Here is an 11,667-nt window from a genome sequence, read left to right as displayed (position 1 = left end):
GTTTTTGCATGAATATGAAATCTATCTGTATTACTTGTAATTTTTCGTTAGAGTTCTGAATGAATGGGAAACATCTACTGAATATTGTCATGGACTGCGCTGATGTCGTTTGCTCACTCAGTACTCAGTGTAGAATCTGTTTGCTATCAAAATGCAGCTACATCTGATTACTGGGTCAGTAAAGATTTCACACTCTTCAACATGACTGATTCAACTATATACTCTTAAGAATAAAGGTTCTGTATAGGCATGTATGGTTCCATAAAGAACCTCCAATGAACCCACTGCACAAAAGGTTATTTGAAGTGGATAAATGTTCTTTATACTGTAAAAAGGTTCTTCTTTCTTTCTTTCTTTCTTTCTTTCTTTCTTTCTTTCTTTCTTTTCTTTCTTTATGTACTGCTTTTATAATATGATGCTTTATAATCCATGGTATGCCACCTAGCACGTTACAAAATAAATAAAGCCATAACAGAGTCGTCTGTTGTGTTATTTCTGTAGATAAATTTTTCAGTATTATACACTGTTCAAAACGGTTGACTCAAATTGAACGCACACTGAAAAAACATCTTGTTGTTACAACTTAAAAAAGTTGATGTTCAAGAGTTTTGTCAACGTAAAGATGGTAAGTTGTTTAAATAGAGCATGAAGTTGACAACTGTTTATCAACTGTCAAATGAATAGTTTTTTTTAAGTAACTTGACTTTTTTTAGTTCAGTCAACTTCAACCTAATTCAGTTCTAACTGATAATTGAAGTTCAATTATAATTATCACTCATATTTTCAGTAACCACAGAAGTAGTTAGGATCACCCCATTGGCTGAGATGAAATAACCTGACATTTGGTGACAAATAGTCTGTAGATGATATAAGAGCAAGAGTTCTCGCTGGAGGATTCATACTTACACCAGCAGACATGTCCTCAACAGTTTACATGTAAACCATGATGATGGTGACAATTAAGAAAGCAAATCATGAAGTAATTAAGTGAATTATTGCCACATGACAAATAACTGAAAGTGACAATAAACACAACAACCAACAAAAGTGCAGCAAACAGTAAAGAAAAGTAAGACTGCAATTTGCATATTTTATTCATGCCACGGTGCAAGTTGGGAATCCGAATACATGTGCACGATGTCCATAGTTCTTTTGACTTATATTTTGATTTTGGCAGATTAATATTTTTTAAATTTTGATAACTTATCACAAATTGTGCTAACAAGCTAAAACTTGGATTAGAGTTATCTCAACAAGACCAATCCAGGGCAGTTATTCTAACTCTACATTTGGAGTTATGATAACTAAAAGGCAAAATCATTTTTACTTATTGCTCAAATAGACTCAAAACTATCAATTTCTTTCAACCTAAAAACTTTTGTTGAGACAACAAAATAATCTATTGACAAAACAGTTTAATTGATGTAATTTGGATTTAACAAGTTTTGGTTAAAAAACATAATTGGTTAAACTTTCTCCAATACTATAGTATATATTCAGAATACTTTATAGTTATGCTAGTTGGGACAACATTTCTCTGTCACCTACATAACATAAAAAACATAACATAAAGGTTCACCCTGTTTTTTTTCTAACTTTAACTAACTAGAACATTATATTAGCTCAAATTCAGAAAAAAGTGTAAAGAAAGCCTGTAGAAGTTCAAAATATCTATACATTTTGTGCAAAATAACTATTATTTTATGGTAATCTCCATGTTATCTTATCTTGCTCTTGGACTTTTCTTTCTCGTGATTTAAAAAATCTTTTTACTGACCTGATCAGGTTAAATGCTTGAAATATGTGAATTTCTACACAAAAAGTTGCATTTATTTAATGATCCAGAATAAGTAACCAAGTGTCCAGCATAGATGGGAAATCCTTCAATACGTTCATGTTTAAACAAATACAGTATAACTGTATTTAATGAAATTAGTTGGGAGAATGAACGGAGTGTGCAGATCTAGACAAAGCATGGATACTTTTAAAAAGCTAAAATATAATAAAGTTTGATTTCAAATTCTTTGCATACTACATAATTGTAATTCTTCCCTTTGTGTTATTTAATTTTTTTGATGTCTTCTCTATCATTCTAAAACGTGGAAAAAATGCTAATATGTAATAAGTTGGTGCGTACAATCTACAATGCCTGCCCAAACAAATTCACATACTCTAATATTTTGTTGGACCACCTTTAGCTTTGATTACAGTGGGTGTTCATCATGGCATAGTTTCGACAATCTTATGCAACGTCACAACATTTATTTCCATTAATTTTTGGCCGAGATCTTGTTTTGATGACGGGAGAGTCGAACCACTATGTAAAGTCTTCTCCAACACATCCCAAATACTTCTAATGGGGTTAAGGTCAGCACTCTGTGGTGGCTAGTTCATGTGTGAAAATGATTCCTCATGATCAGTGAACCACTTTTTCACAATTTGAGCCCAATGAATATTGGCATTGTCATCCTGGAATATGCCCGTGCCGTCAGGGAAGAAACAAATCCACTGATGGGATAAACTGGTCATTCAGTACATTCAGGTTGTCAGCTGACTTCATTTTATTGCTGTATAACGTGGCTGAGCCTCGACCCCAGATCATAACACTGCCTCCAGAGACTTGTACAGTGGGCACTATGCATGACGGGTTCATCGCTTCATTTGCCTCCCTTCTTACCCTGATGTGCCCATCACTTTGGAATAGGGTAAATCTGGACTCATCAGACCACATGACCTTTGTCCATTGCTCCAGTCAAATCTTTATGCTCCCTAGTAAATTGAAGTTGTTTTTTCTGATTAGACTCACTAACAAGTGGCTTTCTTATGGCCACACAGCTGTTTAGTCCCAATCCTGTAAATTCTTGTTGCATTGTTTTTGTGGGGAAATGTTCTTACTTTCACTATTGAACATAGCCGTGAGTTCTACTGTAGTTTTTAGACGATGTGACTTCAAGCGTTTTAATGATCTCAGATCACAATCATTCAAGATTTATTTCCGACCACATTTCTTCCATGAAGTTGATGGTTCAACACTATCCAGCCAGGTTTTAATAATGTAATTAAATAATGTTATATACCAGTGATTTCAGTAATCTCCTTAATTATTATTATTTTATTTTTTTTTGCTTGATGCAGGCCAATAATTTTCCCCTTCTGAAACACAGTAAAATCTTTTTCTTGACCAAGGGATCCGTTTTCCGACCTGATTGTTTAATAAATGAGAAGCTACACACTGCATCAGTTAGGGAATAAATAATTATTGCCAGCTTAAACATATTAATTACTGCAATAATGATCCAATCATAGACTCTTAAGTATTTGCTTATTTAAATCCAAATGGAGTCTTTTTTTTTTTTGGCCAGGCAGTGTATTTATGATATATAAATAAACTAGTTTTTTTTAGTTAAATATATATAACGTTCAGCGTTCATCTTGGTGGTCGTGTCTTGCTATGACTTTTCCATTGTAAATGTGAAATTTCCAAAATAAATGAATTCCTAAAAAAAATAAAATAAAAAAAAATCACCCTGTAGACGTCATGTGACGTAAAGGATGGGTACTGGATTATCGTCCGGGTAGAAACCGCAGGAAAAATGGCTGAGAAGAATGGTAAGTGTTGGGTCTTTCTTTCTTTACCACTTTGTTCACATTTAAATAAGATGAATACTATTTAATGTTCGTGTTTAACCCTTAATATAAGCAAACCCTCACTGATCTTCAGAGCTGCGTGTATATACGCATGTCATGTACACGCGCGTCCTTCAGTCTGCTGTCAATGATTCAACTCAACTTCTATTTGTATTATAAAATGCGTATAGAAATAATTTAGGCGATAAAGTGTTTTTTCCCAAGTTGAAACACGGTGAAAGTTTAACACACGCTGCCAGCGTATTTGACAAGCATAGTACAGAATGTCACATGTTAAACCAATTAATGTTTGTGCTGTGAGTCATCTTAACCACACACTCTTCTAGATCTTTATATATAACTTTATATAAAAGAAGCACTAAATGTCTTTACCAAAGCAGCAGAATACCTCCCTTAAAGCCTGTTTGCATTTCGCAGCCTGGGAATATATCAGTGGAAATAGCCAGGAAAAAAGAAAACTGTGATGCCCATGTTGTTTCTGTGGTGTTGGGAAATATTTAAACTTTTTCAAGATTTTGCTTTATATTTGTTTAGTTAAACCTATAAAATAGAAATCATTTAGGACTGGTAATTTGATTTTATTAATAAATTCACTGTCCGGTCTTTCTTGAGAAAGTTTCTCCATGATTGCCCCAAAAACTCTTAAACCCTTGAAACAAAAACAAGATCAGGTGAGTGAAACAGACCAAAATACTCCAGATTATGACAAATCTACAAAAGTTTTAAAACATGCAACACAGAACAACAGTTCAGGCTTTGATTTAAATGTCTGTTGGACTATTTGAAAGCGATACTGTGGTGGCAGTACTGTGCTATTTCTGTGTATGGCTTATGTCTGGACTGCAGCAAGGTCACTTCATTGGCCAAGGTTACTGTCAAGGCATAAATCCCAGAAAGAACACTGACCGCCAATGGTTTACTGTTAATTCTTTGATCAACAGTCCATTATCCCAACTGGATTGAGAACTAGCTCAGTGCATGTTAGTATTTCAAACAGCCTTTCCCATTGACCTAAATAGCATGATTTGTATCTGGCAGTTGTTTGACCCTAAACAGAAAATGAAAGTAGCCTGTGTACGTTGCTTTACCTTGTGCCATTCAGGTATGACACATGGCAACTGATTCAATTTATGTTAAATGCTTTCTGACAATTTTTGGAGTATTATTTGATAAATATCTAGTTGTTTACATACTTTTTTTAAGGACTGGAACTACTAATGGTTTGCAAACACCAGAAGTTTAATTCTAATTAATGGGCGTTTCTTCACTTTTAAACGTTTTTGAAATAAAAGAGCCGATTCCTTTGTCTTGCTAAGGCTAATTTCATAGCTAATGTTTCATGTGTCTTACATGCGCACAATTAATATTTTCAATCTTTTATGCATAATTTGGCAAAATTACAGCTTGATTGGAAATGACACCCATTAAAAATATTCTACTCAAAAGTGATATTTACCATGAATTTTCATCTTTTATTTAACCTCAAGTATGCTCTTCACTGAAACTTTTGTCGACTTGGTTAACAAGTAAACTAACTATTTAAAAAAAACCTATTAGGGTCAGAAATGTTTAGTGCGGTGGAAATTACCCCACAACTGGACAGTTGTTAAACTGTTGTTTGTTTATTCTACTTTTTGTTTAGATTATCATAGTTTTAAACATGTAATAATTTGTATATTTATAATGGATTTTCATAGTTTAATATTGAAAGACTGGGTCTGGGGCAAGGCTAAAACAATCAAATCTATACATTAAAGACATTTGAAAAGTACCAAAAATAAATGATAAAGTCCTGTTAAAAAGATTTTAAGTCAGTTTTAATGTGACCTTCATATAACAAAAAGTAAAAAAAAAGTAAAAATCTGTTTGTTTTAGTGAAAATCAACCCATGGGACATGAAAGTGCCTGAAGTTCAAGAAACGTTCAGGTTTTATTATGTGGAATACTTGATTCTGATTGGTCAATCATGGCATTTGCCATTGGCAACACAGTATTGGAAACATGCATTTCTTACATGCAATGCTTGTTCTGTCTCTTGTACCACTAATTTAAACTCAAATACATATTTCATGTCCATTTACTTCAAGTCATCACTATTACCCTGTCAGGTTTATTTTGCAATGGAGCGCAACCGTGTCCACCCACCTTTTCAGCCGTCTTTGTTCCAGAAGTATTTTTCCCCACAGGCTTTTCATACAATCATTCATTAAAAAGTTATGAGCCATGAATCAAACCAACCAGCTCAGAGGTGAATCACAAACTTACATAAAATAAAATAAATGCACAAGACTGTGAACTTAACAACTTTTATGAGGGCACAGACTACAATCTCATGAACCATTGTGAATGATGTCATTGAAAAAAACAAACAAAAAAAAACAACAATGGAAATATATACAACTATTGCTTTTATGTTGTTGATTAAAAGTATAAAGACTAATTATTTATGTTTATTGCAAAATATTCAGATTTAACTACAAATATACAAGTAGTTCGATAGTATAGGGAGAGCAACTCAATTGCGTCATACACAGTGTGTTGTGGGCGGTCGCTGCTGGACTTTGTTGGCCGCAGTTCTCTGGTTGATCTCTCTTCAGAATGTTGGGTAGTGTAGTTGTTCACCAGGATTTCCACTATTAAACACGATTTTAAAATGATGAAGTTGAAATAACGCAGACTGATGCTTCAACAGAAGCATATACCATTGATGAACAACCTCGGAGCTCATGGTAGGTCTTTCTTTAAAGGTTTATAAGTTATCGTAATTTAATCAATTAGTCTATGGAAAAATGAATGGAACCAGACTGTTGCGCTCTATAATGACTGACCGACTGTGCATTATTCCTTGCATATAAAATGCACATCATGATGTTTTAACAGACACTGAAACCTTTGATGTAATCGAACTGGCAGAACATGTGAAGAAACAAAAGTGGTGGAGCAAAATGTTTGGCAAAAATAATTCTGGACCAGCCGCTGAGAAGTACTCCGTAGCAACACAGCTGGCCATTGGAGGTGTGACGGGCTGGTGAGTAACTATATAAGAGATCAACCAGTACTTTTATTGACTGTTATTATGGTTGTTGGACAAAGTAGAATGTTTCCAAATGCTTAAAATGCTGCACATTTCTTACTTGAGAATGAATGACTCTATGTAAATGTTGAGCAATTTGAGCTAAAATTAAGTAATACCAGATACAAATTAGCAGAGACGGGCATATTCTATTCAAGTATCGGTCTTGTGGAACAATAATGGGTGATTTCGGACCTTAACATCTCTTAAAATGTTATGGGGAAAATATCTGAATTTGGTGCTGGAGGATAGGGAGTGAGGAAGAACATCAAAACTATGTCTTGATATGCAAGGGTCCGTCTTATCCAATTTAAGATTTTATATCACTTTTACTGGACTCCCTCTACATAAGTGAGACATAAGTCTCAAATGAATGGGAGAAATTGGAATGCCAAACTAAGGAGCTCTAAGCACTCAATGGTCAATGGATGTAGAAAGGAAGTCCCGCCTTACAGATAAAAGAGCCAATCACTTTTTAGATACAGACATTGCCTATCAACTATCTTGAAAACCTGCATGTGCATTAGATACACAAGCAGGGAAATCGCATTTTTAGCATAATCTGAGGAAAATAAACTATTTATTATTCCATTGTTGTCAGATTTTACTGCTGATTTGAAATATGTTCTTTGATCAAAATCTTGACCTACTGTTTTGGAGATTTTGGTCTTTGCCCATTCAAGTAGCATTCCAAAGATGGCCGCCAGTGGGCTAACTTGGGGAACGCAAGCATTTTTTGTGTGTAAACAAGGGAATGCAAATGGTCTGCATTTAACTGAGATTTGAAATCATCAGATTGTTCTGAATTATGCAATTTCTGCGACACTAGCGCCACCAAGCGGAATTGCAAAAATAAACAATGTTTTCAAATGCTTTTCGAATACGCCCCTCCTCTTCAGTTGTTCAATCTGTCTGATAGTCCTGGGTCACTCAAAGCAAAGGAAGTTTTATAGCACCACAGATACTGTGATAGAAGAAAGTATTTTAACACTGAAAAAGTTAAATCATTCGGTTTTAACATGCAACAAGACATCAGGGTTCTAGGCGGAAATCTCGCCATGTGCCGATCGTTTTTTTCTTTTCATGACTTAATTGGGGTAAGATCATAAGTGTAAATGTGCATATTGTTTCCTGCTAACATGTAAAGTTTTCCTGTGTAATGGCATTGTTTGGGTGCAATTCTTTTAGAGACCCATTTGATAGCACCATTTATCCATACACTCGACATTTCTAATTGGGTAATATTGTTTTTTTAAAGTGTCAATTATCGCTGTACATTCAATTTTAATTATTTGATTAAAATTCAGTATAAACAAACAAGTGGCCCTTGTAGAAATGTCACTGCATTTATAATGATATTTATCATTGTGTATGTAATAAATAAGGCTGTGAACTTTGTGTTTCTCTTTCAGGTGTGCAGGGTACTTGTTTCAGAGAGTCGGAAAACTTGCAGCATCGGCTGTAGGTGGCGGCTTCTTTTTGCTCCAGGTAAACTTTAAAAACTGTTTGAGCAGGAGCTGTATTCTGGATATTGTGATGCTTTGAAGATCTTAACAATCTGTGTTATGTTTTAGATTGCTCATCATACAGGCTATATTCAAGTGGACTGGAAAAGAGTGGAGCAGGATGTGAACAAGGCCAAGAAGCAGCTGAAGCTCAATTCAGATAAGCCCTCCAAAGAAGTGAGAACGAAATTTAATGAGGTACGTAGGTATTTTATTTAAATAAAAGTTACTCAGATTGACCCTGAAATAATTTGAATAAGGGGACATTTCTGCTGATATTAATGATGATGTCCTTGCATTGAATAACATATTTTGTCTCTCCAGGTGCAGGTATTCATCAAGAAAAACATTGTTCTCACAGGGGGCTTTGCAGGAGGATTTCTGATTGGTCTGGCTTCATAGGAGCTCTCTTACTCCTTACTATTTTGTCTTATACTCCAAGGATGCCATTCACAATATATACAACAGATTGCAGCCTTTGAAGTGTGCGATATTGCAGCTTGCATTAAATTCAGCACTCCTTTATCAGCCTAATTAAGGCATGTAATGATGTGTTCATCAGGAGATATATTTAAGCATGCTAGAATATATTGATATAGTATTTCATTGGTTTTTAGACATACATGGTGTTCAGTTTGTACTTGACACCCCAGTTACACTTTTGTTACCATTTATTTGATCATTTTGCTTTATATATTTTGGTATGAAACATTTTTAAACAACCATGATTTTATTTAAATATGAAATATGTAAAAAGAAATTACACCCTTTAAAAAAACATATTTAAACTTACTGTAATGATTCATGGTGTGCGTTTAAATGTTCTAATTCAAAACCTCTTATTGTCTGCAATAAATTGGAACTTAATTTTAAAGAAATGGGTCAATATAAAGTTTTTATTTATATATATATATATATATATATATATATATATTTTTTTTTTTTTTGACAGAAATGTTAAAAGTAAACTGGCGATCACGATTTAAACAATTAGCCTGTTTTTCCTGTAAAGATAAGTTATTGGTAATTTTGAAATGCATATGATTATTTTTTTTCTCTCTCTAAAGAACAGTTAATACACAGTACATCAAGACATAATATTTCACTAATTTTCTTCATAGTCATTCGAGATCTGAATTTCATCTGCCTCCCTATTCAATTACATGCTATATGTATTTTCAAGCTTTGTGAAACTCCAACTTATTTAACTGGTGTTTAGTGTTGCTTAATAAAACATGAGGCAAAGTGATTATGAACCCTCAAATGTAATAAATTATAATGACACTAGATTCATAACTTCATATTCTCTAAACTGTTATTATTAAATAAATGACACCCACAGGCTGGTTTAACTGAAAGTTTTATTTTAAAAGTAAATAAAGACAAGTAAAGAATAATTGTGATAAATGCACACCATTAGAGTGTCTTTGATAAATAACTATTGCATTGCATGTCAACACCATAGGTCAAAGTATACACTCACAGTAGCAGCAATAGAGGTGTAGTCAAGATTGTCTTGAGATGTCTTGAAACCAAGACCACAAGATCAAGACCCCACATGTGGAAAATACCCCTGTTCATTAACAAATCAAAATATTGTAATATGATAAGAATTTTCATTGAAAACATGGCTGGCCTAAATTGCTTTGTGATGATAGGGGTCAATAGTATGAATTCAAATATCATTTTACATCATTTTCATTTTAAAGGGTTTGCAGATTCGTAGGCATGGTTATGTACTTTAATATTGTATGTTAAAATTCACATTTTTAGAAAGTTAGCAGTCTAGCTAACTTGGGAAATGGGAAATAGTATTTAAAAAAACATGTAAAAGACAATGTGACTAACTTATCTATTGAATGATGATGTTGTGCTACACTTATTAACGTGTGACATATTTTGCAGGTTGCTCTCCATTTCTTATTTTTAGAATCTTCTTCAAAATTTTCAAATGCAAATTTTACCACTGCAGGCTCTGACATTTTCCAGACTGTTATATAGAGAAAACAGTCCAGTTTTACGAGAAGCCTTCGTAATCCAAATATATAAGTGAAGGGACTTGAATTGGCTAGTACACAACAATTGATGTCTGCATGGCATTAGTCTGATTTTCACTGCATGCACATAATAATTATGTATACTATTAAACTATTCAAACAGCTATGCATAAAGTTATGCACTGAAAATAACAGTGAAGACACAAAGCAAGAAAAAATGCTGATGTGAAATATTTGCAATAATTGAAAATCACATTTTGAAAGAACTGATTAATTGAAATTAGTCTGACTTCACAAAAGCATGGTTCATTGAGAAATGTGTTTCATATGCATCATTATTCTAACAAAATAATACTGTTTATTTTTTAAAATCGCAGACATGACAGCTGAGCGCATAAATGCAACGACCAATCAGAGGCGTTTAAGTCACCGGCTCAGCCGTTGCTCACAGACTGAGTTCTGTTTACAGCCGCACTCTTAAGCAAAGAGTAAAAACGATGTAAATAAAAAATGTATTGTGCAATTATGACAGCTTTATTAGAATGAGAGTTTTATGGAGAGTGCAGAACTCAGTGAGCTTGCGTTTAACGGAAGTGATTGACAGCGTCAGTGATTATAAATGGAGCGCGTTTGTAAATTTGTCTTAACTTAGGCTACTAATGAATAAATAGAACGAACTAATTCAGGAACACAGTTATCCGCATGTTTGGAATGTGTAGCTGCATAAATATGGCATGCAATAAAATTATGGTAATAGATCTTTATTATTAGCGATTTCAATATCAGGGGAAAAAAATCTTTATTTATGATTTTAGTCATAATGATTCAGCCCAACTCCCTCCAATAAAAGACCTCGCAATGTAATGTTGTGACCCAGAACCAGACCACGTTTAAATGGTCTCTAGACGTCTTGAGATCAAGTCCACAAGATGAATACCCCGCCTCTGTGCAGCAAGTGTCGACATACATTATTCATATACAATACAGCCCCTATCTACTTGAACGGGGAAAGACCGAAATTTCCCAAAAGGTTTGTCAAGAGTACGATCAAATAACATATTTAAAATCAGCAGTAAAATCGGACAACAATTGTATCATTTATCGTGCTTCTTCAACTCGGATCACGCTAAAAAAAAATGCTATTTGTCAAGCTTGTCCAGTTGATGCGCATGCGTGATCTTGCGTTGACAGACAGGCGATGTCTGTAGCTGAAAGCTGATTGGCTCTTTTACCTGTAAGGCGGGACTTCCTTTACTACATGCTCCGTCTCGGGCAAAATACTCTTCGGTGCTACACACTGATCTATATATATATATATATATAGATATATATATATATATATATATATATATATATATATATATATATATAATATATATAGTTATATATATATAGATCAGTGGTGCTACACAACATCCACCCCACAGATATTTTGATTTTTACG

At 33.9% G+C, this 11,667-nt stretch overlaps 1 protein-coding gene across 1 annotated transcript; it reads left to right on the top strand.

Annotated features, from left to right (window-relative positions):
* The first annotated feature begins 3,540 nt into the window (after window positions 1-3,540).
* On the top strand, window positions 3,541-9,106 carry LOC127627826 (FUN14 domain-containing protein 1-like). The gene is made up of 5 exons (XM_052104394.1): window positions 3,541-3,609; window positions 6,529-6,676; window positions 8,134-8,209; window positions 8,296-8,424; window positions 8,551-9,106. The coding sequence occupies exons 1-5, from the start codon at window positions 3,594-3,596 to the stop codon at window positions 8,626-8,628; spliced, it is 447 nt and encodes a 148-aa protein (XP_051960354.1). The 5' UTR covers window positions 3,541-3,593; the 3' UTR covers window positions 8,629-9,106.
* The last annotated feature ends 2,561 nt before the right edge of the window (window positions 9,107-11,667 follow it).

This window comes from Xyrauchen texanus, chromosome 34, assembly GCF_025860055.1.
Source record: "Xyrauchen texanus isolate HMW12.3.18 chromosome 34, RBS_HiC_50CHRs, whole genome shotgun sequence".
Lineage (NCBI taxonomy): Eukaryota > Metazoa > Chordata > Actinopteri > Cypriniformes > Catostomidae > Xyrauchen > Xyrauchen texanus.
This window is presented reverse-complemented; position numbering and strand designations above follow the sequence as displayed.

What these genes read in the sequence shown, in the direction of transcription:
- LOC127627826 (XM_052104394.1), top strand. An exon ending in ATTGGAGGTGTGACGGGCTG is followed by an intron (nt 6,677 to 8,133) that starts GTGAGTAACTAT and finishes TTTCTCTTTCAG; the next exon opens with GTGTGCAGGGTACTTGTTTC. An exon ending in TGAGAACGAAATTTAATGAG is followed by an intron (nt 8,425 to 8,550) that starts GTACGTAGGTAT and finishes TTGTCTCTCCAG; the next exon opens with GTGCAGGTATTCATCAAGAA.